We start from the raw sequence: 22,702 nt of genomic DNA, 5'->3' as shown, positions 1-22,702 counted from the left end.
CCACTAGATGTTTAGCTCTTAAGGGTTAAGGGTGCAGTGGCTCATGCCTATAATCCTAGCAAGGCAGGAGGATCACAAGTTTGAGGCCAGCCTCAGCAACTCAGTGAGGCCCTAAGCAACTTAGCAAGACCCTGTCTCAAATAAATAAAGGGCTGGGTGTATGGTTCAGTGGTTAAGTGCCCCTGGGTTCAATCCTTGGTACCCTCACCCCTCGCCCCCTCCCCTAAAAGTGCATCAAATGTGAGAAAAATAGAAACAGGTTTCATTCTGGCAATTTGCAGCTTAATGCAGATAAGGGGCAGGAGAAAATGTTAGGTCATGAATGAGGGATCTAGAAATGGAGAGAGGACAACTTTCCTGGCTTGGCCTTCGATTGATGTTGGACTGGATGATATCGAGGAGGGAACAGGGTAGACCTTTGGGATCTTTAAATGGCTACCTGGCCACAGCTGAGTGGATGGGACCATGAAATGTGATAAAGAGATCTGGATATGCCACTTAATACCTTGCAATTGTGGATAAACAAAATCTTTTGTGCCTCAGATTTTGAGAGTAAAATGGGGCTTTCATAGCACCTACCTTATATATTGATGTGAAGATTGTGATACAGCACTTGACCCATAGTGAATGTTCAATAAATGGTAATTATTAGTTTTTAAAATTTCTCAGGCCTCCACATCTCAGGCTTATCAGTATCAACGAGGTGTAATCATGTTGCTGAAAGGTGGTTGGTTCCTTTAAGATGTTCTCTCTCCATCTTCCTCTACTTGAGGCCTTAGGAATCTCCTAAGCAGGTATAACTAAATGCACTTGGTGAGGGACAGGGGGTGTACATGGCCTAGTATGTATGTATTCTCCTTGGGCTACTAGAAATTCTTGCTTTCAGATTACATCCAAAATGAACATGGGACTGTACTTACTCTTGCTCTTAAACTGTATTTAAAGTTCCGATCCAAATGTTGAGCCTGGGGCACTAAATCCCCAACACTATGCAGAAGCTCCATTATTTCCCATTCCACTCCACAACCCATCACAAAAAAATTTAATGCTTTAAATCAGCTTTATTACTAGTGAGATTTGGGGTTCACTAGAGATGGCAGTGACTAGAAGGGAGGCGCTTCATCCCTGCATGGAGTTTCTTTGATGGGGTCAGGGCGAGCAAGGAGTCATCAGCTGGACTAGCTACCTTTCAGCATCCACACAGTGCCTGGCACACAGTAGGTGCTCTATAAGTTTTAGCTATTTGTTGACCACAGCGTGGGGGTGGGGGAACGCGGAACATCTGCCCGCAGTTCCTAGTTCTGGTTTAGGGGTAGTTCTCTCCATGAACTTTGTCCTCTTGTAGCCTCTCATGTTTATTTTCTAGAGGATGACCTGGGCCTGCCTCATCCCAGCATCCTAAATCTTTAGTGCTTCAGCTTCTCTACGTGGAATACCATGCCTGTTGAGGTGGGCATTCACTCATTTTGGGAGGGAAACTACCCCCTCTACTTTTGGGCCTTAATTTTAAAGTCTGGCAGGCCTTCCAGACACCCAGTCATTTAATCATTTTTAGGATTCCCCTCTCCTTACTATCCTTCTATTTCTGACCCTCTCCTTCGGAGTTTAAGGGAATGACTTGCTCAACTGGGAGACCCCAGACAACTTGAGGGGATCCCCGCTCTGGGGAAGGAGTGAGGCAAGGAGGCGGGATCGGAATATTGGGGGAGGGGCCGCAGGTCTCCAGGGTTACCCAATCACAGGGCCAATCATCCGCTACTGTCCTGCCCCCGCGGGCGGCCACAACTCCTGATTTTCCCCGAACTATTGCAGGGTTGGGCCGAGACCCACGCATGCCTGCAGAAAATCTACGGCTGCGGGACGGCGGGCCCCCTCCTGCTCCTCCTCCCGACAGGCTCCGGCAATGAGGATAGGCCCTGGCCCCGCGCGCGGCCAAGTCTACGGACAAAGTCCGAGATTGCAGGCAAGCTCCGCCTCCACGCGGGCCCGCTCCGGCTGACAGCGTCCGGCAGCGCGGGACGGCGCCGCCTCCATGCGCAGGCACGCTTCCTGACGCGGTCCGCGCGCGCGGGAAGGCCCCAGTCTCGCGGCTCGGCGTCGCTTTGTGACGTGCCTCTGGTGGTCCCGCCCCTTCCAGTAGCGTCAGCAGATCCCAGTGGTTACGCTGGCGTGCGATGTCGCTGGGCGCTAGCCCAGCCTGGTCCCGCAGCCCTCGGGCAGCCCCGAGTCCCAGCAGAAGCTGGGCTACCTCCATCGCTCCTTCCCGGGCAGCCAGGAACAGCGGCGTCTGCTCCTGTCCGGAAAGAAACAGCCAGGGGGTGAGGTCAGGGAAGGCCACGCCCACAGAACAAGTCCTACCAGGCTCCAACGGCTTGGTTACTGGCCCCTCCCGCTTCAGGTTTTCTGGGGTTCCCGTGCTTTCCAAATCACTGGTCCTTTCCTCTTTTTAAAATATGGGCAGCCAGATACCCGTTCTGACCCTGCTGTCCTGGGCATCTTTATCGGCTCCAGCTTGTAGAAGGGAGCGGGCGGCTCGGGCGTTGTTTACAGCAGCAGCCCAGTGCAGTGCAGTTTTTCCTAGAGGACAAGGGGAGGGTGTTAACGCAGCAGCTGGGGACCAGGAGCCTGGGTTCCTGTTTCCCACGGATTCTAGCCTTGGGGGGAGGGCTTCTAAGCCCCTCAAAGGCGGGAAGCGTTCCCCTGGCGACCGCCAGCCAGCAGGAAGCGTTGCCTTTGTGACGTCACTGGCGCACTGGAGGGACAATGGGTATTGTTCTGGGGTCGGTGGGACCGGGAGACCTCCCTCTCCTCCCCACAGACATTCTCCCTTATCCCAGTTTCCCGTGGGTTTGGACGGTGTGTGTGTGTGTGTGTGTGTGTGTTTGAGAATTATGGGAGAAACTCAGCTACTCCGTACTGTCACCGTACAGCAGCAGTTTTACCACCAGATGGAGGGGCAGGGGTATGCCCTCCAACTGCTGCAGCCCTTCTCTGCTGCCCCTATATTTTGCACCTCATATTACGCCCCAGTCTGCTTAACTCTATGGCATGACATCACCCCCGCCCTTCCACACCCCATTTATCTCTGGCTCCGACATCTGCTTGGGCTGCAATCAGTTCTTCAACTAGGTCTTCCACCGCCAGCCTGGCCGCCAGCATCAAGGGTGTGGTCCCGTCCTCTGTACATGCGTCCACTGCAGTCTGTCTGCTGCCCAGTAGGAGCTGTAAGGACAGAAGCTGTGACCTCTGGGGTACTCTGGACTGTTAACTCAGGTCCCTCAGACTTTTAACCCTTTTACCAATCCATATACAACCATCTTCCTTGTTTCAGGTCCTCAATCTTACATCAATTTCTTATGTCAAACACTAGAGAATGCTTCTACCCAGTGTAACTTGTAAGATCACCCTTTTCCCTTTGAGGACCCCAGTGTATGCTTACCTGGCAGACCTCCCGTGCATCAGCAGCTACAGCAGCATGAAGTGGAGTACGCCCTGCCTGGTCTGGCTGGTTGGGGTTGGCTCCAGCCTCAAGGAGGCGGCGGGCAGCAGTTGGTCTGGAGAAACGGGCAGCTAGGTGCAGAGGGGTCTCCCCAGTGCCCACTGTGTGAGCCTGGGGACAGGCCCCTCCATCCAGCAGAAGTTCCCAGGGCTCAGGACTTCCCAACCATGCTCCCTGAAAGGTCCTGGACTCCACTCTCCCACAGCAGACTGCAGACATCAGGGGTGTAACCCCATCTGTGGGTGAGAATGAGTAATGGGTCCATCAAAAGGACACAGGAGGAGGATCTTAGGGAGAATCACAAGAAGAGATATGAGGAAGCTAGGCTCTGGCTTTTGATTTTGTGTTTAAATGACTTTCCTACTTTGAGCTTCAGTTTCCTCACCTATAAAAATAAGAAGGCCTTAATTCTCTTAACATTCTAGGGCAGTGATTCTCAAACTTGAGTCTGAATCAGACTCCCCTAGAAGGCTTGTTAAAACACATATTGCTCAATATCTCAATTTCAGAGTCAATAGCTTTGTAGTGGATCCTGATAATTTGCATTTCTAACAAATTCCAAGGTGATGCTGCATTTTGAGGACCATACTTTGAGAATCACTATTCTAAGGCACTCATTCCAACATTAGTTCCTCCAGTTCTGACACTAAAGGACTTTTCTGCTTTTAAAAGGATTAAAAAGCATTTTTTCATTTTCTTGGTCTGGGTTGGTTCATACCTGGTCCACAGGCATTCACATCAATCTCTGATTCCTGAGGAGGAGTCAGCATGGCCACCTGAGGGAGCTCCCTACAGCCACCACTCAGTGGCCACAGTTGGCACTTGGAGGGTGGGGCCATTTCTTCAGCCTTGGGGCAAAAGCAAGAATCAGTGAAGGCCATTGACTTGTTCTTTATTCTATCAACTCCATACTATTTCTGCCCTAGCCCTTTCACCTGGTTCACCTCTTCTTCCTCCTCAGGGCCTGAGCACATCACCACTCCATCCTCTTCCACTTCTGCCTCTGGCTTCAGTTCCCTGGAAGGAAGTGAGTTGGGTACAGGTTACACAAGTTAGGACCAATAAGAGTCTCCAAGATTTCCAGCAGCCTTCCTGCCCCTCATCTTTCTCTGTTTTCAACTTTTGCAATAGCATTTCTTATTGCTTTGACCATAAATATCTTCACGGACAGATTCCCCTTCCTGAGCCTGAGTTCCTCCTCATTCTCACTTGAGGCCAATGCTGTCCTCGCCCAGTGGGGGCCTGCGTCTTCGGGGAGTCTGCTGAGTTCTAGGCCTTCGAGTGAAGCCAGGAGGCAGCCAGAGGGCCCCATGCTCTCGGCGTCGACGTCGGATGAGCTGAAGGACAAGAAGAGCCCCCAGGGCCAGGAGAAGCACCCCAGCAACTGGCGAGCACAGCAAGGTCCAGGGAAGCTGTTTGGTGGGTGCTAGTGGAGAGATACAGTGACAAGGAGGTCATTCCTGGTGGGACTAGTTCTACTCATGGGCAAGTACAACAATATTTCTCTGCCCCAGTTTCCTCATCTGTGAAATGGACATAATACCTGCCTCTTGGGGTTAAATGAGTTAACAGTAAAATGCTAGAGCAACACACATAGTAAGCATGATATAACAGTTGTTATTCTTTCATATACTACGAACTATTTAATACAAAGATGACTGGGTACCCACATCTAGTAAAGAAGTTAAATTAGAACCTGAGGTTTCTTGGAGGGCTATGTCAGAGGTTAGAAAGTACTTACAGAACCAATAGGCTGTGAGGAGAACCAGGTAAAGAGTTGTTAAAAGGAGGGCAAGTTCCCACAAAATATTTTTGGTTTCAGCTATCCTGTTTTGTTTTATCTCTTGCGTATTACTGACATGAGCACAAAGGTCAGGAGAAGTGGCGGGTGTCACCTACCAGAGCCTGTGTGAGGGTGGGCAGCCAGCAGGGGTGCAGGCAGCAGGGGCTCTAGGGCTCCCACTGCAGCCATTGCTGCAAGGAAGCGAAGCAGGAGTCCTGAGTCCCAGGGACAACGGGATGCTGGATGGTCAGGGCCACAGTGGGACAAATCTACACCCATCACCACCACAAACCTGTAGGGGAGGCATGTTAGAGACGTGTGTCAGTAACTTGGCTCCCAACCCTCTGCCCCATGGGAAAACAAACTAGTATCTGGACTTCCCTCCATCCACTTCTTACCCAGCACTGAGGGAGTCCTTCTCCTTGCCTAGGAGCTGCATATCAGGGTCTGCTTCCTCTGCATGTGAGGGGTCATGGATTCCTCTTAGCTCTTCTTCTGCCCGGGCCCCAGGATAGGGGAACACCATGTCTCTGCCATTACTATCCTTCCTCACCCAGAGCCCCACCCTCAGAGTCAGGGACAGCACGCGGGCCAGAGCAAGTAGCTGCTGGTCCAGGGCAGTTGGGCTCAGCACCACCAGCAGGGCCAGGGAGGGCCCCCACTCCAAGTCCCCATCTTCAGGTCTGCAGTCGCCCCCATCCCAGCCACATTCTGCGGTGTTGCAGCCTTTCTCACAGTGCCCATTGTGGAAGTGGTCCCGGCAGTACTGGTCATAGGCTGGACTGTAGGGTGAGAAGAGGGGAACTGAGGACCCCCTAAAACCTGACACCCCTCTTTCCCCAGAGGAAATTCCTGACATTCCATAGCCCTTTGGTTGCTAAGTGGGGGTAGCTGTGCATCCCTGGATGGTGGCCCAAACACCCTGACATCCTCTCCTGAGACCATCCTTTCCTTGCTCTCCCAAGCTCTTTTTCCCTGAAGGAGAGCCCTTTTCCCTGAAGGAGAGCCCTTTTCCCTCAGGGATGCTGGTTGCTAGAGAGAGATTCCATGGCAACATGAATTAAGAAGGCAAGCTTGAGGACCAAGCCCCAGAACTAGAAAGGACTAGAGAGGAGCCTAGAAAGAGGTTGTGTCCCACATAAAGTGTTGATGCCATCCCATTATTCTAGGTTGGAGTCTAGAGTCTTCAAGCCCTACTTAGCAATGGTTATTAGGGTGGAAATTCCCTGGAGCCTGAGACTATGGTCACCCTGTAACTCAGACATCTATGTCTCACTCTCTCATCCCCTTATACCCCAGCCACAGTGGGCTCTAGGCTCACGTGCAGGATGGAGGGGGCTCGCAGTCGTAGCCATCAAACAGACATTCTTCTGAGTCACACTGTGGGTGGCACTGTCCATCCCGGAAGAGAAGCCAGCACCGGGAATGGGAGGGGCAGCCTTTCCAGGGGTCTGGGACCCCCAGGGAGCAGTCCCCACCATCCCAGTTTCCTCCTGGGCCACTGCAGCCAGTGTCACAGGCCCCATCTCCACTTCTGCCTTCACACCCTTTTGCTCCGGGCCTCTGACATCTGGGCCCCGGAGAGTCAGGAGGGCAGGAGCATCGAAAGCCTGGGCCCCCCAACCCAGGGGTCTCTGAGCAGCTGCCATTGTGTAGGCATGGGGAGGGGGGGCCACAGCCCTGAGGAGCTGGTGGAGTCAGGCAGTCAGGACCCTCAAAGCCATTGAGGCAGGCACAGCGGGGTGGGAATCCTGGCTTAGGGGAGGGCAGACACAGGCCTCCATGGTGACAGTGATAGATGCCGCAGGAAGGAACTCTGTGGCTGCAGGTGGGGCCTTCAAAACCCTGTATAGGGGGAAGACATTGGGGAAGGACCTTATATTATTATTCCCACTCCCCCAATAAAACTCTGGGTTAGATTAGTGCAGAGAGGGTCCTAGACTCTCATCAAGTTCATCATTTTATGGATTTGGAACCATGTTGCATGATAATTTCATGCAATGACAGGACATTGTTGCAAAAATGGATGAACTTTGCCATTATAATAAAAGTCCTGAAAGACTACAAAGTCTTAATAAATTCTTAATAGAATTGAATTCTATTATATTCTTATGCTCATCCTTTTGGAGACAGGATCATATGCCTTCCTCTTTCTCCAAGGAAGGGAACATAAGTAGAAGTAAGTTATTAATATTGAACTTTTGGGGTTAGGTTCATGGATGTAATATTGTTAAAACACTAAAATAAAAGGTCAGGTACAGGGGCTGGGAATATAGCTCAGTTGGTAGAGTGCTTGCCTTGCATGCACAAGGCCGTGGGTTCGATCCCCAGTACCTCCGAGGAGGGGGAAAAAGGATTAGGCACAAACCAATGATGAGTGTATCATGAACCATGGCTTACTATTAATCCAATCCCATGCATCAGGGATCCACACACAGAGTTAAAGTAACTTATCCAGGAGCTTTTGATCTTAGGCAATGCCTATGGTTTCTGAACATTCCCTTCATGATCCTACCTTTTCCCTGACTCCTTTCCCCTGACTGCTTCTGAGAGCCACTTACTGCTGGGAATTTAAGATGGCTCCTTCCAATAAGTCACACTTTGATGATCTCCTATGCTCCCCTCTAGGATTCCAGCTCAGGCATTCTCACCTTTTATCAGTATAGAAGGCAATAGAGAAGGCAGCTTTGTGGTCTTTTACCTGGGGACAGTGGCAGGTGAAACCCCGGGGTGGTCCTGCGGTGACCTCACAGGATCCTCCATGGGAGCAGGGCTGGCTCTGGCAGGGGTCTATCTCCACCTCACACCACTGGCCTGTGATGGGGACGAGACTTGATATTGCTTCAGTCACTGCCTACCTCCTCACTCCTGAAAGTTGGCCCAGCACAAAGGGATCCTGGAGCATCTTCTCTGGGATAGCACATGGAGGCAGGGGATAGACAAGGGGACTAGGCTGTCTCATAGGTGAGGACTGTCTAGGTCTCCGTGGTCTGCTTAGATGTCTTCACCCCCCCACCACATACACACCAAGGCCTCACCTGTATGTCCAGGTAGACACTGGCAGTAGAAGGCATTGGCTAGAGAGTGGCAGGCCGCGGTGCCTGTTGGGTGACAAGGCTTGTCTAGACACTCATCCACATCCCCCTCACAGCGCAGACCCACAAAACCTGGAGGGCAGGCACAGTTGAAGCCTCCAAGTATGGGGGTGCAGGTTCCATGGTTGTGACAGGGTTGGGACTGACAAGCATCAATTTCCTTTGAACAGTTCTGTCCATTGTAGCCTGGGGCACACTACAGGGATGAAGGATCAGAGATGTAACCAGTGGATGAGCCCAGCTCAAAGCAGTCTGTTCAGCCCCCCACTTTCCAGCCCAACAACTTCACTCAACTCACCATCCATCGCTGACACATGTAGCTTGAGCATTCTATCTCAATGCCACATGATACATTATTGTTCAGTAACACACAGCTTAACCCTCCCCTAGTCCCAAACAAACCCTTTCCCCTACCAATACACCCTCCAGATTGTCTCATACTTCATTACTTCATAAACTTGTATTGGATGCCCACCTTCTGCCAGGCTCTGTTTTAGGTACTAGGAATACAGGCAAAATTAGAGCTCATTCCTGTTTCTATGAAGCTATCAGTCAATCAGAGGGGAGAGGTAACTAGTATTTATTACATGCTTTATATACATAACCTCAGAAAAACCTCCTAAAACCCTTTATATAGATTATCTCACATGATCCTCACTTCACAGAAAAGGAAACTGAGTCCCACAAAGGTAAAGTGACTTGTGCAAGTCATATGGCTGAAGATAGCAGACCTGAAGTTCAAGTCTATTACTCCATAATCATTTTTTCTGGTTGCTTCATGTCTCTCTGCTAATGAGAGAATGTCATTGATGATTCTGTACCACATGCTGGGTTCTTGCAGGAGGAAAGAGAGCATGCAAGAATGGAGTACAAGAAGCCTTTGGAGAGTTGATAAAAAATTTACAAAGAAACTGAGCAGTGGCCAGAAGGTTGGTAGGAACAAGTTAAATGTTTTGGAAACTTCTGGAAGGGGGAGTTTCAGGAAGTAGGACATGAAATAGAAATGAGTGCACAGAAGTTCACTGCTTTCAGTCAAGCACACTGAGTTTGTATATATTTGAAAACGTTCATAATAAAAAGGTTAAAACTAAAATTTAAAAGTGAAGTAAAGGATCCAGGAATAGTGGTACACGCCTGTAATCCCAGCGACTTGGGAGGCTGAGGCAGGAGGATCACGAGTTTGGTGGGGATGAGAGTAGAGTAGATATTGCTTCAGTCACTTCCTACCTCCTAACTCACTCCTGGAAGTTGGCCCAGCACAAAGGGATCCTGGGGCTTCTCTCTGGGATAGCACTTGGAGGCAGGGGATAGACAAGGGGACTAGGCTATCTCACAGGTGAGGACTGTCTGGGTCTCTGCAGCAACTTAGGGAGGCCCTAAGCAGCTTAGTGTGACCCTGTCTCAAAAGGGCTGGGGGAGTAGCTCAGGGGTAAAAGCCCCTGGATTTAGTCCCCAGTACCAAAAAAAAAAAAAAAAAAAAAAAAAAAAAAAAAAAGATGAAGTAAAGGGGATCCATCTTGTGCCTTCTGTTAAAAGTTGTGGTCTGAGCACAGAATCAGGCTGCCCAGATTTAAATCCCAGCTTTGCTTTTCCTGGTATAGTGACAAAAACCACCAAGGAGAAGCCTTCACCCATCTGAGAGAGGACTTAGAGATATCTTCCTAAGGAAGGTGCTTCCTGGTCCCCATCCAGTGGAAGAGAGGTGGGGAAGGCCATTCCAGGCAGAGGCAATGGCAGGGAAAAAAACTGAGACTGATGCTCGCCTGTAATACTAGCAACTTGGGGAAGCCAAATGAGAAGGATTGCAAGTTTAAAGCCAGCCTCATCAGGTTAACAGGACCCTGTCTCAAAATAAAAAAAAAGACTGTGGATGTAGCTCAATGGTAGAGTGCTCCTTGGTTCAATCCCTAGTACAGATTAAAAAACAAACAAACAAACAAAAAAGCTGAGAAGCAAGAATCAGTATGGGGTGTGTAAAGTTTACATTGCTAGAATGAAGTAGGGAAGTGGAGAGTGGAGAAGGTGACAAATGAGGACTGAGGGGCAGGCAGTGCTGTATCAGGCAGAGCCTTGAACTTTATAAAGATGTGGGCAGCCCCCTGAAGGATGTTCAACAGAGGAGTGACAGGTCAACTTAATATCTGCAGTGATCCCCTGGTTGTGGGGTAAAGACTGAACCAGTGGAAGGATAGATATGGAGGCTGACATGGGTATTCAGGTGGAATGCAACAAACGCCTGTACTAAAGCAGTGGGATGAAGGGTGAAGGGGAAAGGATAGAGTGGAGAAATATTTAGGAGGTAGAATGGCCTGACTTGGTGGTTAGCTGGATGTGTGGGGTAAAGGAAAGGGAGGAGAATTGGGTACACCATGTTATCCTTCCCATTATTACTGTTTTCCATATCTCCAGCCATGTCCTGTTTCCCATCTCCAGAAAGGAGAGTTATCTTCTCTCCCTTCTTTTCTCTACACCTCTTACCTGGCAGAGATAGCCATTGGGCTGGGCCACACAGGTGGCCCCATTCTGACAAGGCCGGGATTCACAGGGGTTCATGTTATCCTGGCATAAACTGCCTTGGAATCCAGGGGGGCAGTGGCAGAAATAGGAGGGGCCTCTGTCAATGCAAAGGCCTCCATTATGGCACAGGGCAGAGACTTCTATGTCTGAGGGAGAAAGACAAACAGGGAGAAGTGAAGCTAAGTGGGCTGGAAGGGTTTTCAGGATCCCAGATCTCTAGCAGAGAGGCCTTTAACTTGGGAGCCACTAATGTTCTTGGGTGGAAACCCCCGTGGGCACAAGGAAAAAGTAACTCCTGACACTGAAGAGGGTAGAACATCAGGTTTCTCTGCCTATCTTTTCTGCCAGAATATGGGAAAGATTTCTTAAGCTTATCAGTGTTGTAAGGTGACTATTGTCTTGAGCCATAAGCAAGAGAGCGCACAAGGGAAGGCTGGACATACAGCTCAGTGGTAGAGCACTTGCTTAGCATGTACAAGGTCTTAGTTTGATTTCTCAGCACCACAAATAAAATGAAGTTTTTAAAAAAATGAACTCAAGAGAAACTTCAGGCTGGTGACATGAGGCTTTACTACTGTCCCAAGTTTGTCCCCTGGATTTTGCATCAATTTTGATTTTTCTCACCGTGATTCCCATCAACCTAAGCGCTAAGCTCTTCCCTGAGCTCTTCTCATGTTGAACCTTATTTGAAGGTAGAGTATTCTTTTACAAGAGGGTTGGTGTAACCTCACAGGGGTGGGGTGAAGTGTGTTGATGTAGTTGGGTTAAATGTAGTCCACTCAAGGTGAGTTACAACCGTAACAATGTTGAGTTGCTCCACCAGGAGTTATGTCCCTGGTGGTTGTGTTAAGCTGGAGTCTACTTTACTGGGGTGATTGGTGTTGTGCTGAATGTGGTGACAGGAGTTGGGTTGTTTTAGGCTTCCTGGGTGTTAAACTGTAGAATCAATAACTATAGTTGGGGGCTGGGGTTGTGGCTCAGAAGTAGAGCACTTGCCTAGCATGTGCGAGGCACTGAGTTCAATCCTCAGCACTACAAAAATAAATAAGTAAATAAGTAAATAAATAAATAAAATGAAGGTATTGTGTCCATCTACAACTACAAATGTTAAAAAAAATAACTATAGTTAGTTTATGTTGTTTTGACTCTCAGGTGGTTGTTTTGGCCAAAAGCTGTGTGGCTGCTCTTAGGAAAGGGGTGAAGAAGGACACTTGTTTTTCTTCATCTGCTCCCCAGTTGGGCCTTGTGTTGGTACCTTGGCTCAGCGCAGCCTTCTGGCAGGAGGACTGTGGAATGTTGCAGAGAGGCCCGGTCCATCCCTGGAGGCACAGGCACTGGAAGGAGGGCCCACTCTGGAGGCAATGGGCATTGTGTGGACAGGGCTTCTGGGCACATAAGTCCATCAGAGTCTGAGGGTTGGGAGGGATCATGAGGCATCAGGTTCCCAGGCCTGGAGATGGGCCTCTGCCAATTCCAGCTCCTCAGAATCCCTCCCTCTAAGACTCTCTCATGAGTGGCCTGGACCAGGTAACCCTCCCTGGTTTAACCTTCTATACCCATATTCCAGAATGGCCCCTGAGGGTCATAACTCCATTCGCTCTTTCCTCCCTTCTTCAGGCTACACAAACCTCAAATGAGACTTCCACTCCTAGACCTTTCTTCATGAGCTTCCCTGCTGCCCACCTTTTAGTTCTTGAGACCATTCTTACTAGAGCTCTCCAGGCCCCTCCCTCCTCTGCACACCTGGCTCATTGCACCTCACCTGGCAGCTTTCTCCTGTGTATCCAGGAGGGCAGAGGCAGCGGGGGCCCTGAGGGCCATCTTGGCAGGTTGCCCTGTTCCTACAGGGGCTGTACAAGACAGAGATAGGGCAAGGTAGGAAGGAGGTCTGGGAAAAAGGGGGAGGGAGTGTGTGATGGGGAGGCAACTACTGGGGTGATGGCTGACCAGAAGGGGAGGCAGAAGGAAGAGTGTGCAGCAGAGATAGCCTGGAGTTCCAGGGGGAGGGAAGGGAAAGGGCGGGAAGGCTGAGGGGCTCCTTCCCTTCCTCTGGGGGCCTTAGTGCTCTGCTCACCTGTCTGCACAGCTGGAGTGGATCCTTCCCTCACAGTGTGGACCCTGGAAGCCCACAGCACAGAGGCAGGAGAAGGTGCCAGTCCTGTTCACACAGGTACCCCCATTGAGGCACGGGGCTGGAGAGAGGAGGCTGTGAGGGATTGGGTTCCTTGCCTGTAACCTGGCCTGTGACCTCAGTCACACCGCTCACAGGACATACCTTTCCCCCACTAAAACAACAGCTTCCAGTTAATTTTTTTTTCTTCTGAATATGGAAGAACCCTGCCCGATTCTTTCATCCCCCTGTGCTTCAGTGCCGGACATGGTGAGCACTTACCAGACACGCAGTGGTCAATGATGGTTTGGCAGTGGGGCCCTGTGTGGCTTGGAAGGCAGATGCAGGAGTAACCTCCAGGGCTGGGACTACAGGAGCCACCATTGAGACAGGGCTCTGAGTGACAAGCTGTCACCTCCTCACTACAGGTGGGCCCTGAGGGAAAGAGGTGGGATCTGAGAGTGGGAATCCTTTCTCTCTCTCCATCTTCCTCCTCTTCCTTTTGCCCTCCCTTCCTTACCCCAACTCTATTATTCCCCCCTGTTCAGCCCCTTTTCTTATCACCTCCCACACATCATCTGTGTCCCCTGCAACCCATGACCAGTTTTCCTTGGTGGTGACTAATACACAGAGCCTTTGGCCACATACATTTCCCTTGACTTAGGGTGTGACTAGCCCAGGTGTATATGGTTTAGAGACAGTCTCACCTGTGTAGCCTGTGGGGCAGGTGCAGTTGTAGCCAGAGGGCTGGGGATAGCAGGTCCCCCCATGGGCACATGGTGTGGAGATGCAGGCCCCCAGCTCTGCCTCACACTCTGGCCCTGTCCAGCCCACATCACACACACATGAAGATCTGGCCATAAAGAGAAAGGGGAGTATTTTTCTTTACTTCTGGTGTATCCTTTTCCTTTTCCTGTGGGCCAGGCCCTTATGACCCCCTCTTTTTTGTCCCTGAGACTCTGGCCTTTTTCTTCAGTGACTTTCCTCCTAACATTGCCCTTTCACCTTCCTGATCCTGCATCACACATTTTATTTCTCTATCTTTATTTCTTCTATAACTTGTTCGTTGTCTTTCTGCCAGACAGAAATGAAAGCTCCATGAGAGTCATCACTTTGTCTCTTTGGCTCTGTGCTATTTCCCAGTGTCTGGAATGGTGTCCACACAGTAGATATTCAATAGATACTTGTCTAGTGAATGATGAACTGATGCTGGGCATTATGCTCCCTTTTCTGCTCTGATGCCTTAATCCTCTGTTTCCCTTATCATATACGAGCTCTCCCCTCCTTGGATAACGAGTCCTCCTATCGACTTGCCCTAAGAACTTGGTCATCTCCTTCATAGTCGCCGTTGGTCATTTCCCACAGACATGTTCCTTACTTGCTTTTTCTCCTACCATAGCTAAGGAGGACCAGAAAAGGGGCAAATGGAGGGCCTGGAAGATGTTACCTCTGGCAATGCCCATGGTGGCAGGTGCAGTTGTCCTCAGCAGGGGCACAGCCAAGGCTTCCACTGGGGCAGAGGCAGTGGATCTTGTTTTCCTGATCCTGGCATTTTTTTTCAGGCTGGCACAGGTTGGGGGCACACAGAGGAACCTCACAGAGCTGGCCTGGGGTGGGGATATGAGTCAGATAGAAAACAAAACCTTTTTATGCCCTTGAGGGGACCAAAGGCTACTTATGTATGACTAACTCACTCCCCATAGACCTGTCCTTCAATGACTTCCCGTTACCTTCAGGATACTAACTTCCTGTCATATGGGATCTGGTGTGACATGACCTTCCTACAACTGCTGTGTTTCTCATCTTTGCCCTGTTGCACTCTAAGCTCTGGATCTCATGCAGTTCCTTAAATGAAAGGTGCTTTTCTTTCCCCTGTGCTTTTACAAACACAGTGATTTCCAACTAAAACACATTATCTGGCATTCTATTTTGACAAACTCCTGCTCATTTCTCAAAATTCAGCCTATCCATCATCTCCTCCATGCAGGCCCTTTTCTGCTCTGAACTCCATGAAGAGTTCTCACCTTTAGTCTGGGTTAGTGGGTTCTCCTCTCTCAGGGCCATTGGGCCATACCAACAGGAGACTTGTTGGTCTATGCATTAGACTTAAAACCACTTGAGGATAGCAACTTCTTACTCAAACTTGCTTCTACGACTGGCATAGTAAGCATTTGTTTATTTATTTGTATGGTGCTGGGGATTGAACCCAGGGACTCATTCATGCCAGTACTTTACCACTGAGTCACATCCCCAGTGTTAATAAAGACTTGCTATATAAAAAAGTGAATGGCTCCCCTTTGAGCCCAATCTCTGCTCCTGAGCCCTAATTATACCCATTCATGTTGGGATAAATGTGGCTCTTTAATAACATCCACAGTTGTGAAGGTTTTGCCCTGAGTTACTTTAAGGGGTGCCATTCTTATCTGTTTCACATCCTGACTCTCAAACACCCACCAATGACTACTGTCCCATGCCAAATGGACTCAATTATTCTCTAACAACTTCCCTGCTGACCTGTGAAGCCAGAGGGGCACAGGCAAAAGAAGGCTCCTGGGAGATCAAGGCAGCTGGCTCCACTGGGGCATGGGCTACTCAGACACTCGTCCACCTCTGTCTCACACTGTGGCCCTTCAAAGCCTATGGCAGAGGAGGAGAATCAGGGACTGCAGAGACTTCTGCCCCCTGCCACCCTTTCCTCCCGTGTTTGGGCCCCAGTTTACCTGGGAGACACTTGCAATGGAAGGCTCCAGGCTGGTCCTGGCACTGCCCACCATTGGCACAGGGAGAGCTTCTGCATTCATCGATGTCTTCCTCACACTGGGTGCCAGTGAATCCTAGTGGGGAAGGGAGTAGATGGGGAGAGAAGGCCAAGGTCATTGAGGAAGACACAGCTTAGCTCTTTCTTGCCAGGAAAGGTGAACCTGTAGGTCTTCCCAGAGAAGACACCTGGGTAGTTGGGCATGGATCAACAGAAGGATGGTGCAGAAAACGTGAAGCTCAGCCACCTACCAGCTGTGTGACTTTGGGCAAGCTACTTAAACTTTCTAAGCTCCCAGTTTCCTCCTCTGTAAAAGGAGCAAAAAATGGAACCTAGACTGGGGGTGTAGCTTCAGTGGCACAGTGCTTGCCTAGCATGTGTGAGTGCGTGAGATACTGGCTTTGATCCCCAGCACTGGAAAAATAAATAAAGAGGAGCCTACCTTATGTTGCCATTGAAAAGATTAAATGACATAATGCCTCCAAAGCACAAAGTCAAGTGCCTGTCCTGGAGTAAATAGTCAATAAATGTAATTATTTTCATAGCAGGGTACCAGAGGGATGTTCCAGGAAGCTGGAAAAGAAAGACCTGGGGCAGCTTTCCCTGTGTCCAGGGCAGGCAATGCCAAGACCAGCCTGGGACCCTTGACATGCAGAGTCCATAGAGGACTATGCAGGAGGACTGCAAAGGAGGGATATATGGGTGATTTGGAAGGTCAGAGATGAGGGTGGGTGTGTAAGTAAGGAAAGATCTGGGATGTAGCAGAAGAGAGTTTGAGGAGCAGAGGAGTTGGAGAAATGGGGAACTCTTTGACCAGGCTAGAGAGAACTTCCAGAGGACAGAACTCTGGTGGTTCCAACACTGCAGGGTGAGGATGGCTGGATTGGAATCTGCACGCACCAGGCTGGCAGACACACAGGAAGCCATTGCGCAGGTCGTGACAGTCAGCTTGGTTCAGGCAAGGAGCTGAGGCACACTCATTGGTCTCCACCTCACAGAGTAGCCCTTCTAAACCTGAGAACAGAGGAGCATGGTGAGGGTGGGGCTCTGCCAGGCTGGCCCTGCCCCCTTCTCCTTGGGAGACCTGGGTTCTAGAGCCAGCACACATGCAACTTGCTGTGTGTCCCCATCAGGCCTCCCCTCTCTCTGCTGTCTGCCGATGGGTTGGGTAGATGAACCCTGAGCTCTGCTGTGGTGTGCAGTGCTGCCTCCTTCAGGTGTGAAAGCTCAGGAAGCAAGAGGGCTCCTGTTGAGAGCTGTAAGAGGGCATCCTAGAAGTGCCTCTTGGGGCCATCTCCGGGTAAGGCAGCGTGGGGCCCACCCAGGCAGGCTGCTTAACCTGGAGGTCTTTGATGTACAAATTAGGCAAGCGGGTGTCTGCCTGGAGCATGATTTACTCCTCTTGTTCATGGCAGGTCTTCATGCTAAAGTGAACAGGAATCCCAATGTGGGGGAATGTGAAGGGCATTTGGGAAGCTGTGTTACTCTCATATTTATCCCATTGCTTTGGGGTCATCCTCATGTCCATGGTCTCATCTTGAACAAGGACCTCATTACCTTCCTTTTCTTGCTTAGGGAGCGTGCCTCCAACCCTCCTTCACGTCTACAACCTTGTCCACACATAGATAAGTATATAAGACTAAAGAAACTGGACAGTTTTCTTTACTTTTGTATACTTATCTATGTGTGGTCTGAGCCATAAACCTTGGATATTGCTCACCTTAGAATGGTAGTGTAGTGTAGTGGTTAATGTTGAAACTCTGGGTTTAAATCTTGGCTCTGCCACTTACTAACTGCATGACCTTGGACAAACCACTTGAACGTTTTATATGTCTTGGTTTCTTCATTTATAAAATGGATATAGTAACAATGCCAACTGCATAGGTTTAGTGTAAAGAGTAGATAAGATAATACATGTAAGAGACAGTACTGGCACAAAGTCAGCTATTATTTTTCTGGTTTCATCCAGCTCTCTGTATTGGCTCTGTAGTTCTCTTTCTTCAAATGACTTTTCCCTGGTAAAACTAGCCTGGAAGTGCCTGCACCCTTGCCGTGTTTCTTTCCTACTGCATCAAATTCAAGCACACAGATCTTTTTGGAATTTTAAGGATTTACTCTTTATCTCTGGATGGGAGAGTTGGAGTGATTAGGGAGAGCATTGTAGGTAAGTATGAGCAGAGGCTTCACCATGGAAAGTTTATTAACTATCCTCCCTTATTTGGCCACAGTGTACAGTGGGCCATGTGTTGTGCTGTCTCTGATTACCATGAAAGGAATGGCAGCCCCTCTCCCCCAGAGTTGAGCAGTGTACAACCTGACTACTATCTGTGGCAGCTCTTTTCCTAGGGTCCATAGGTGTCTCCGTTTTCACTTGTGGGGAGGGAGAGGAGAAACATCCTGTAGTAAGTGACGCCCGTTGGACTGATGCTATCCTTGTTCTCTAGGGGCAATTCCCAGTGGGTTCAGCTTAGTTGTTTCTCCCCCACCCAAGTCCCCATTAAGCCATACCTGGTGGGCAGAGGCAGTGGAAGGTGGCAAGGAGGTCCAGGCAGGTGCTGCCTGGGTGGCAGGGCTGGGACAGGCACTCATTATGATCAGCCTCACAGCGGGAGCCTGTGTAGCCAGGTGGACAGAGGCAGTTGAAGGAGCCAGGGGTGTTGAGGCAGGAACCACCATGTTCACAGGGACTGGGACCTTGCTGGGCTGGGAGGAGAGAAGAGCTGAGAGTTCACAGGGGCCAGGGATGGGAAGGGCAAAGAGGCCAAACTGTCAGGAGAGGTGTGAGGGCCCATTTGAGGCTGCAAGACCAACTGGGGAAAGGGCTTGTATTTTTAGGATAGAGAAGGACCAAGAGGACAATCTATGAGGCCTGGAGGGCTAAGCATTGGGGAGAGGGCCATGTAGGGAAGAGATGTCACATCAGGACCAACCCAAAGAAAAAGAGATATTTCCTTTTTTCTTTCTTTCTTTCTTTTTTTAATTTAAGAAACAACTTCCCCTTTTCTCTGTTCAGTGCGGAGGCCTGTCTGGGCTCAGAGAGGCTCTGCTGTGGGGTGCCTCACCCATCTGACACTCATCCAGGTCTTGGTGGCAGGTGGGCCCTGAGTAGCCAGGTTGGCACAGGCAGAGTGTGGAGCCCGTCAGGGGGTTGGTGCTGCACTGGGCTTCCCCATGGCATGGCTGGCTCAGACACATATCTTCCAGGTGGCATAGGAGGCCTGGAGGGGCCAGATGGGGGCAAGGTTGATTGACCTCCCAAGAGACCCCCAGTTCTTCTCAGCCTCCACCTTTACCTCACTCTTCCCTGACCCCTCAGTCCTCATACCTGTGCGCCCAGGTGGGCAGAGGCAGGAAAAGAAGCCCACGTGGTCAATGCAGGTGGATCCAGGAGCACAGGTAGCAGCAACACAGTCATCCAGGTTCTCTTCACAGCCTGTGCCTCCCCAGCCACTCACACATACACAATGAAAGCTGCCAGGCAAGTTCTGGCAGGTACCCCCATTTTTGCAGTGAGGGGGACTGTGAACCTCACATTCATCCACATCTTCAGAGCAATCCCAGCCTGTAGGGAGGTAGGAAAGGAACAAGGTCTAGAGCTGGGAGCCCTGTGAGGAAGGGAAGCCACAGGCTGACTGGGCCACTGGTGCCATTAACTTGGCTTAAACAACTCACCTGTCCAAGTCTCTGGGCAGAGGCAGGTGTAGGTGCCCAGTCCGTCCTGGCAAATGCCCCCATTCTGACAGTGGTGCTCAATACAGTCATCTGGATTCACCTCGCAGTCTAGGCCTGTGAAGCCTGATAGAGTCATGGGATTAGCCAGGTGAAGGAACCCAAAAGAGGCAATCCTCCCTTCCCAGAAAGGGGAGGAGGCTACAGAAAAGCACCTATGAGGACACACCTGGCGGGCAGAGGCAGAAGTGAAAGGTGGTGTCTCCCCCTGGCACCAGCTGGCAGGTGCCCCCATTTGAACAGCCTGCCAGGGGGCAGGGTCCTGTTCGGAGCTCACAGTGTGGACCTTCCCGCCCTGCAGGGCAGAGACATTGGTAGGAGCCCAGGGTATTATGGCAGGAGGTGCCTTTAGGGCAGAGTCCAGGGTCCTGGAAGCACTCATTGACATCATGTTGGCAGGCATGACCCTCAAAGCCAGGTGGGCAGCGGCACTGGATCTGGGGGTATGTGGCCAGACATACGCCTCCATTGATGCAGGGGTTGGCTGAGCAGAAGTCCCGAAGCTGGCACTGCTCACCTGCAATAGAGGGTAGAGGGAGCTCTTTCTAGCATTGCACAAATTCCAGCCCATCTGAGATGACTCTGATCTCCCTGCAGATAACCTGTGGATTGAATATTTGAATTTTCCTCCCTTTATTTCTGTGCTCACTTTACCCTGTTCCATCACCCCTGCCTTAGTTTTGCCATGCCTTGGTAGGATTATATCTGGAGCAACCTTATTTTCTAAACTGAAAATGGATATTGCAAATTGGCCTTACCCGGGAAAAACTGGGACCTGGGGTCCTATAACACCTGATCTTAGCCAAAAGTCCAAGTAGCAATGATGGGGTCCCTACAGTGATGACCTTCTTGGAGGAGGTGAAAAGCACCCAGCTTCTACAGGTAAGAGATTCAGATTGGTATCTTTTTGTGCCACAAAACTGGTTGTATGCTCTTGGATGAGTTGCTTTGCCTCTCTGATCTGATTTCCTAATCTGGACCTGGCAACTCTGACCTGGATAATGACAAGGAAACTCACTTTACAGCATATGCAACAGTGGTGATGGTGTCCAGTTCCATCTTTCCCAGCCCACATCTTTCCTAGCCCACTGCTGTTGCCTGTCCTCTCCACTCTACTCCCACCAGAGCTTACCTGTCCATCCAGGCATGCAGGTGCACTGTGGGCGGCCTGAAGCCTGGATGTGGCAGCGGCCCCTTTTGGAACAGAAGGAGGGAAGACAGGGGTCTTGGAGGCGGACCTGGCACCTTTTACCAGTGAAGCCAGTGGGGCAGTTGCAGAAGAAGCTGGGGGGCAATGGAGAGGGGGAGCTAGAGGAGCCTGGTGAGGTGGGAAGCAGGGTTTGGCAGCTGCCCCCATTCTGGCAGAGCTGAGCATCTTGGCAGGGGTCAGGAAACTTGCATGTCTTGCCCAGGAAGCCAGGGGCACACCTGGGTGGGAGGGAGAGAGGAAAACTCACATCACTGGCCCCTCTTTCCCTTCTCTCCCACCCTTCTCCCTTGCCTTATTTGTTTCCCTTCATCTCCTTCACTTCCCCTCATTCTCCTTTCTTCCCTCACTCTCCCTCCCCATTTCTTTCTAGTCTTCTAGTCCCACAAGGTACACTCACAGGCAGGTCTCTTGCCCCTGAGGCAGGGTCAGGCAGGTGCCTCCATTGGCACAGGGTTCTGGAAAACTTCCGCACAGCAGCCCTATGGATGGAAAGGGAGAATGAGATGGAGCCATGGAGCTTGTGTCTCACTTCCTCCTCCAGGTGCTCCTAAGAGACCTGTTCAAAGCAAGCCCCCATGCATGCTCTAAACTACCATCATACCCTGTTCCAGTCCACGTGTGGTCCCATGCCTCAGTTCCTTCCATCCCAGGCCTCTCAGTTACTACTCCCTAACACCCCCCTTTCCTGTTTACTCTCTAGCCTTCCAAGTCCAGCCCTGGACTCCATCCCTAGGAAGCAAGACAACAGGGAACAGAAGGGGGGCAAGGGGGCCCCAGGAGGTGAATGGCTGAGACATTGAAGGGATTTCCTCCAGGAAGGCCAGGAAGGGCCCAGAATCAAGCCTTCCGGGGGGTGGGGACAGCTGGACAGGAAAGGGACATGGTGGACCCATGACCTTCCACATCTCCACCTCCTGATCGCCTCTCATCTTCCCCCCTAGCAGGTGGTCGATCTGCCCTTCTCAACGTGGTTATAAGAGTACACTTAACTTAGCTCCAGGGCTAACTGGGTTTCCCTGGGGATGGGCGCCCTCTCACCCATCCCCCCAACAGTCCCTACTGGCACCCAGCCCAAAGCCTGGGTTGGAGCAGCTTCTGTGGCGGTTGGCTCTCCCTACAGGCTGTCTGCATTTTTTGGGAAAATCTCTTCTATCTAGTGTCCCTTCAAAACCTGGGGGTCAGCTCTATTTCTCCCACCCCACTGGACATCCTCTTAAGGGAAAATGGACTTCCCCTCCTCTCCCACCCCATAACTCACCTCTGGCCATGACAACTAGGAAACACGGTGGTGGCGGCAGCAGCAGAAGCAGCAGCAGGGAAGGGGGCTGCATTCCAGAGCATCCCCAAGCCCAGATCTCCTCTCCCTTTTCAGGCAGGGACTTTCAGAGCCCTCACTGTGGCAGGGCCACCTCCTTGGCTCACACTGCCCTTTCCTTGTCCTCTTCAGCCTGCTGCAAGCCTAATGTCTGAGCTGTTTCCTGAGTCACACAATGTCCTGGACACCCTAGTGAATGGTGGTGTGGGGGGGTTGGAGGAACATTGAGGGGGATGAAGGAGGGGCCTTCTGTCCCTGACAACCCCTGGGGAAGTGGGAGAAGTAGGACGGTATGAATGAATGGCAGGTGAAGATAGGAGGGGAGAACTGGCTTGGTTTCTGAGGCCCCTGGTGGTGGGTAGTCTCAGTTCTTCTGTTTGTGAATCTGGTTTCTCCTTTCTAGAGAAGAGAATTGCAAGGTGGCTACCCCTGAGCCTCCAGAGGGGAAGGATCTGGAAGCAGAGGTGTGGGGTAGTGAGGGATCTCCCTATTCCTCTTCCCAAGAGATGATGCTTAACTTGCCTCATGAGTACAGATGCTTCTCAGAGGACCTGCAACTTGTCATGATTTGAAACCATTTACCTTGCAGAAAAGACCCAGGGACCTCTGGACCTCACCTTGGTCCTTGTGGGGACTCTTTTTTTCCCCTCCTTCTGGGGAATGGGCAAGATACTCAGCTGGTTTTA

At 50.7% G+C, this 22,702-nt stretch overlaps 1 protein-coding gene and 1 non-coding gene across 4 annotated transcripts; one reads left to right on the top strand and one right to left on the bottom strand.

The window, feature by feature from the left end:
- Positions 1 to 1,041: 1,041 nt before the first annotated feature.
- Notch4 (notch receptor 4) lies at positions 1,042 to 22,192 on the bottom strand. Of its 3 annotated transcripts, none has more exons than XM_027921889.2 (30): positions 21,960 to 22,192; positions 21,099 to 21,180; positions 20,624 to 20,919; positions 19,661 to 20,008; positions 19,435 to 19,557; positions 19,088 to 19,324; positions 18,825 to 18,980; positions 18,271 to 18,465; positions 16,663 to 16,776; positions 15,725 to 15,838; positions 15,519 to 15,641; positions 14,452 to 14,611; positions 13,712 to 13,857; positions 13,287 to 13,439; positions 12,969 to 13,086; positions 12,657 to 12,744; positions 12,150 to 12,303; positions 10,856 to 11,040; positions 8,321 to 8,573; positions 7,984 to 8,096; positions 6,604 to 7,127; positions 5,681 to 6,064; positions 5,399 to 5,574; positions 4,709 to 4,925; positions 4,435 to 4,516; positions 4,218 to 4,347; positions 3,440 to 3,735; positions 3,075 to 3,222; positions 2,480 to 2,577; positions 1,042 to 2,293 (listed from the first exon to the last, which is right to left on the bottom strand). In XM_027921889.2, exons 1-30 carry the CDS (start codon positions 22,030 to 22,032, stop codon positions 1,580 to 1,582), a joined length of 6,000 nt encoding a protein of 1,999 aa, XP_027777690.2. In that variant the 5' UTR covers positions 22,033 to 22,192; the 3' UTR covers positions 1,042 to 1,579. The 3 variants fall into 3 exon arrangements, with proteins under 3 accessions (XP_027777690.2, XP_027777692.2, XP_071469605.1); XM_027921891.2 differs by having other exon boundaries at positions 4,444 to 4,516; XM_071613504.1 differs by having other exon boundaries at positions 2,080 to 2,293; positions 2,470 to 2,577.
- On the top strand, positions 7,549 to 7,621 carry Trnaa-ugc (transfer RNA alanine (anticodon UGC)). Its single transcript has one exon. It is a non-coding gene; the product is annotated as a tRNA-Ala (tRNA).
- Positions 22,193 to 22,702: the final 510 nt, after the last annotated feature.

The sequence above is a fragment of the Marmota flaviventris genome, chromosome 6 (assembly GCF_047511675.1).
Source record: "Marmota flaviventris isolate mMarFla1 chromosome 6, mMarFla1.hap1, whole genome shotgun sequence".
NCBI classification, from domain to species: domain Eukaryota; kingdom Metazoa; phylum Chordata; class Mammalia; order Rodentia; family Sciuridae; genus Marmota; species Marmota flaviventris.
Note: the sequence above shows the minus strand (reverse complement) of the source record. Positions and strands in the feature narration are given on the sequence as shown.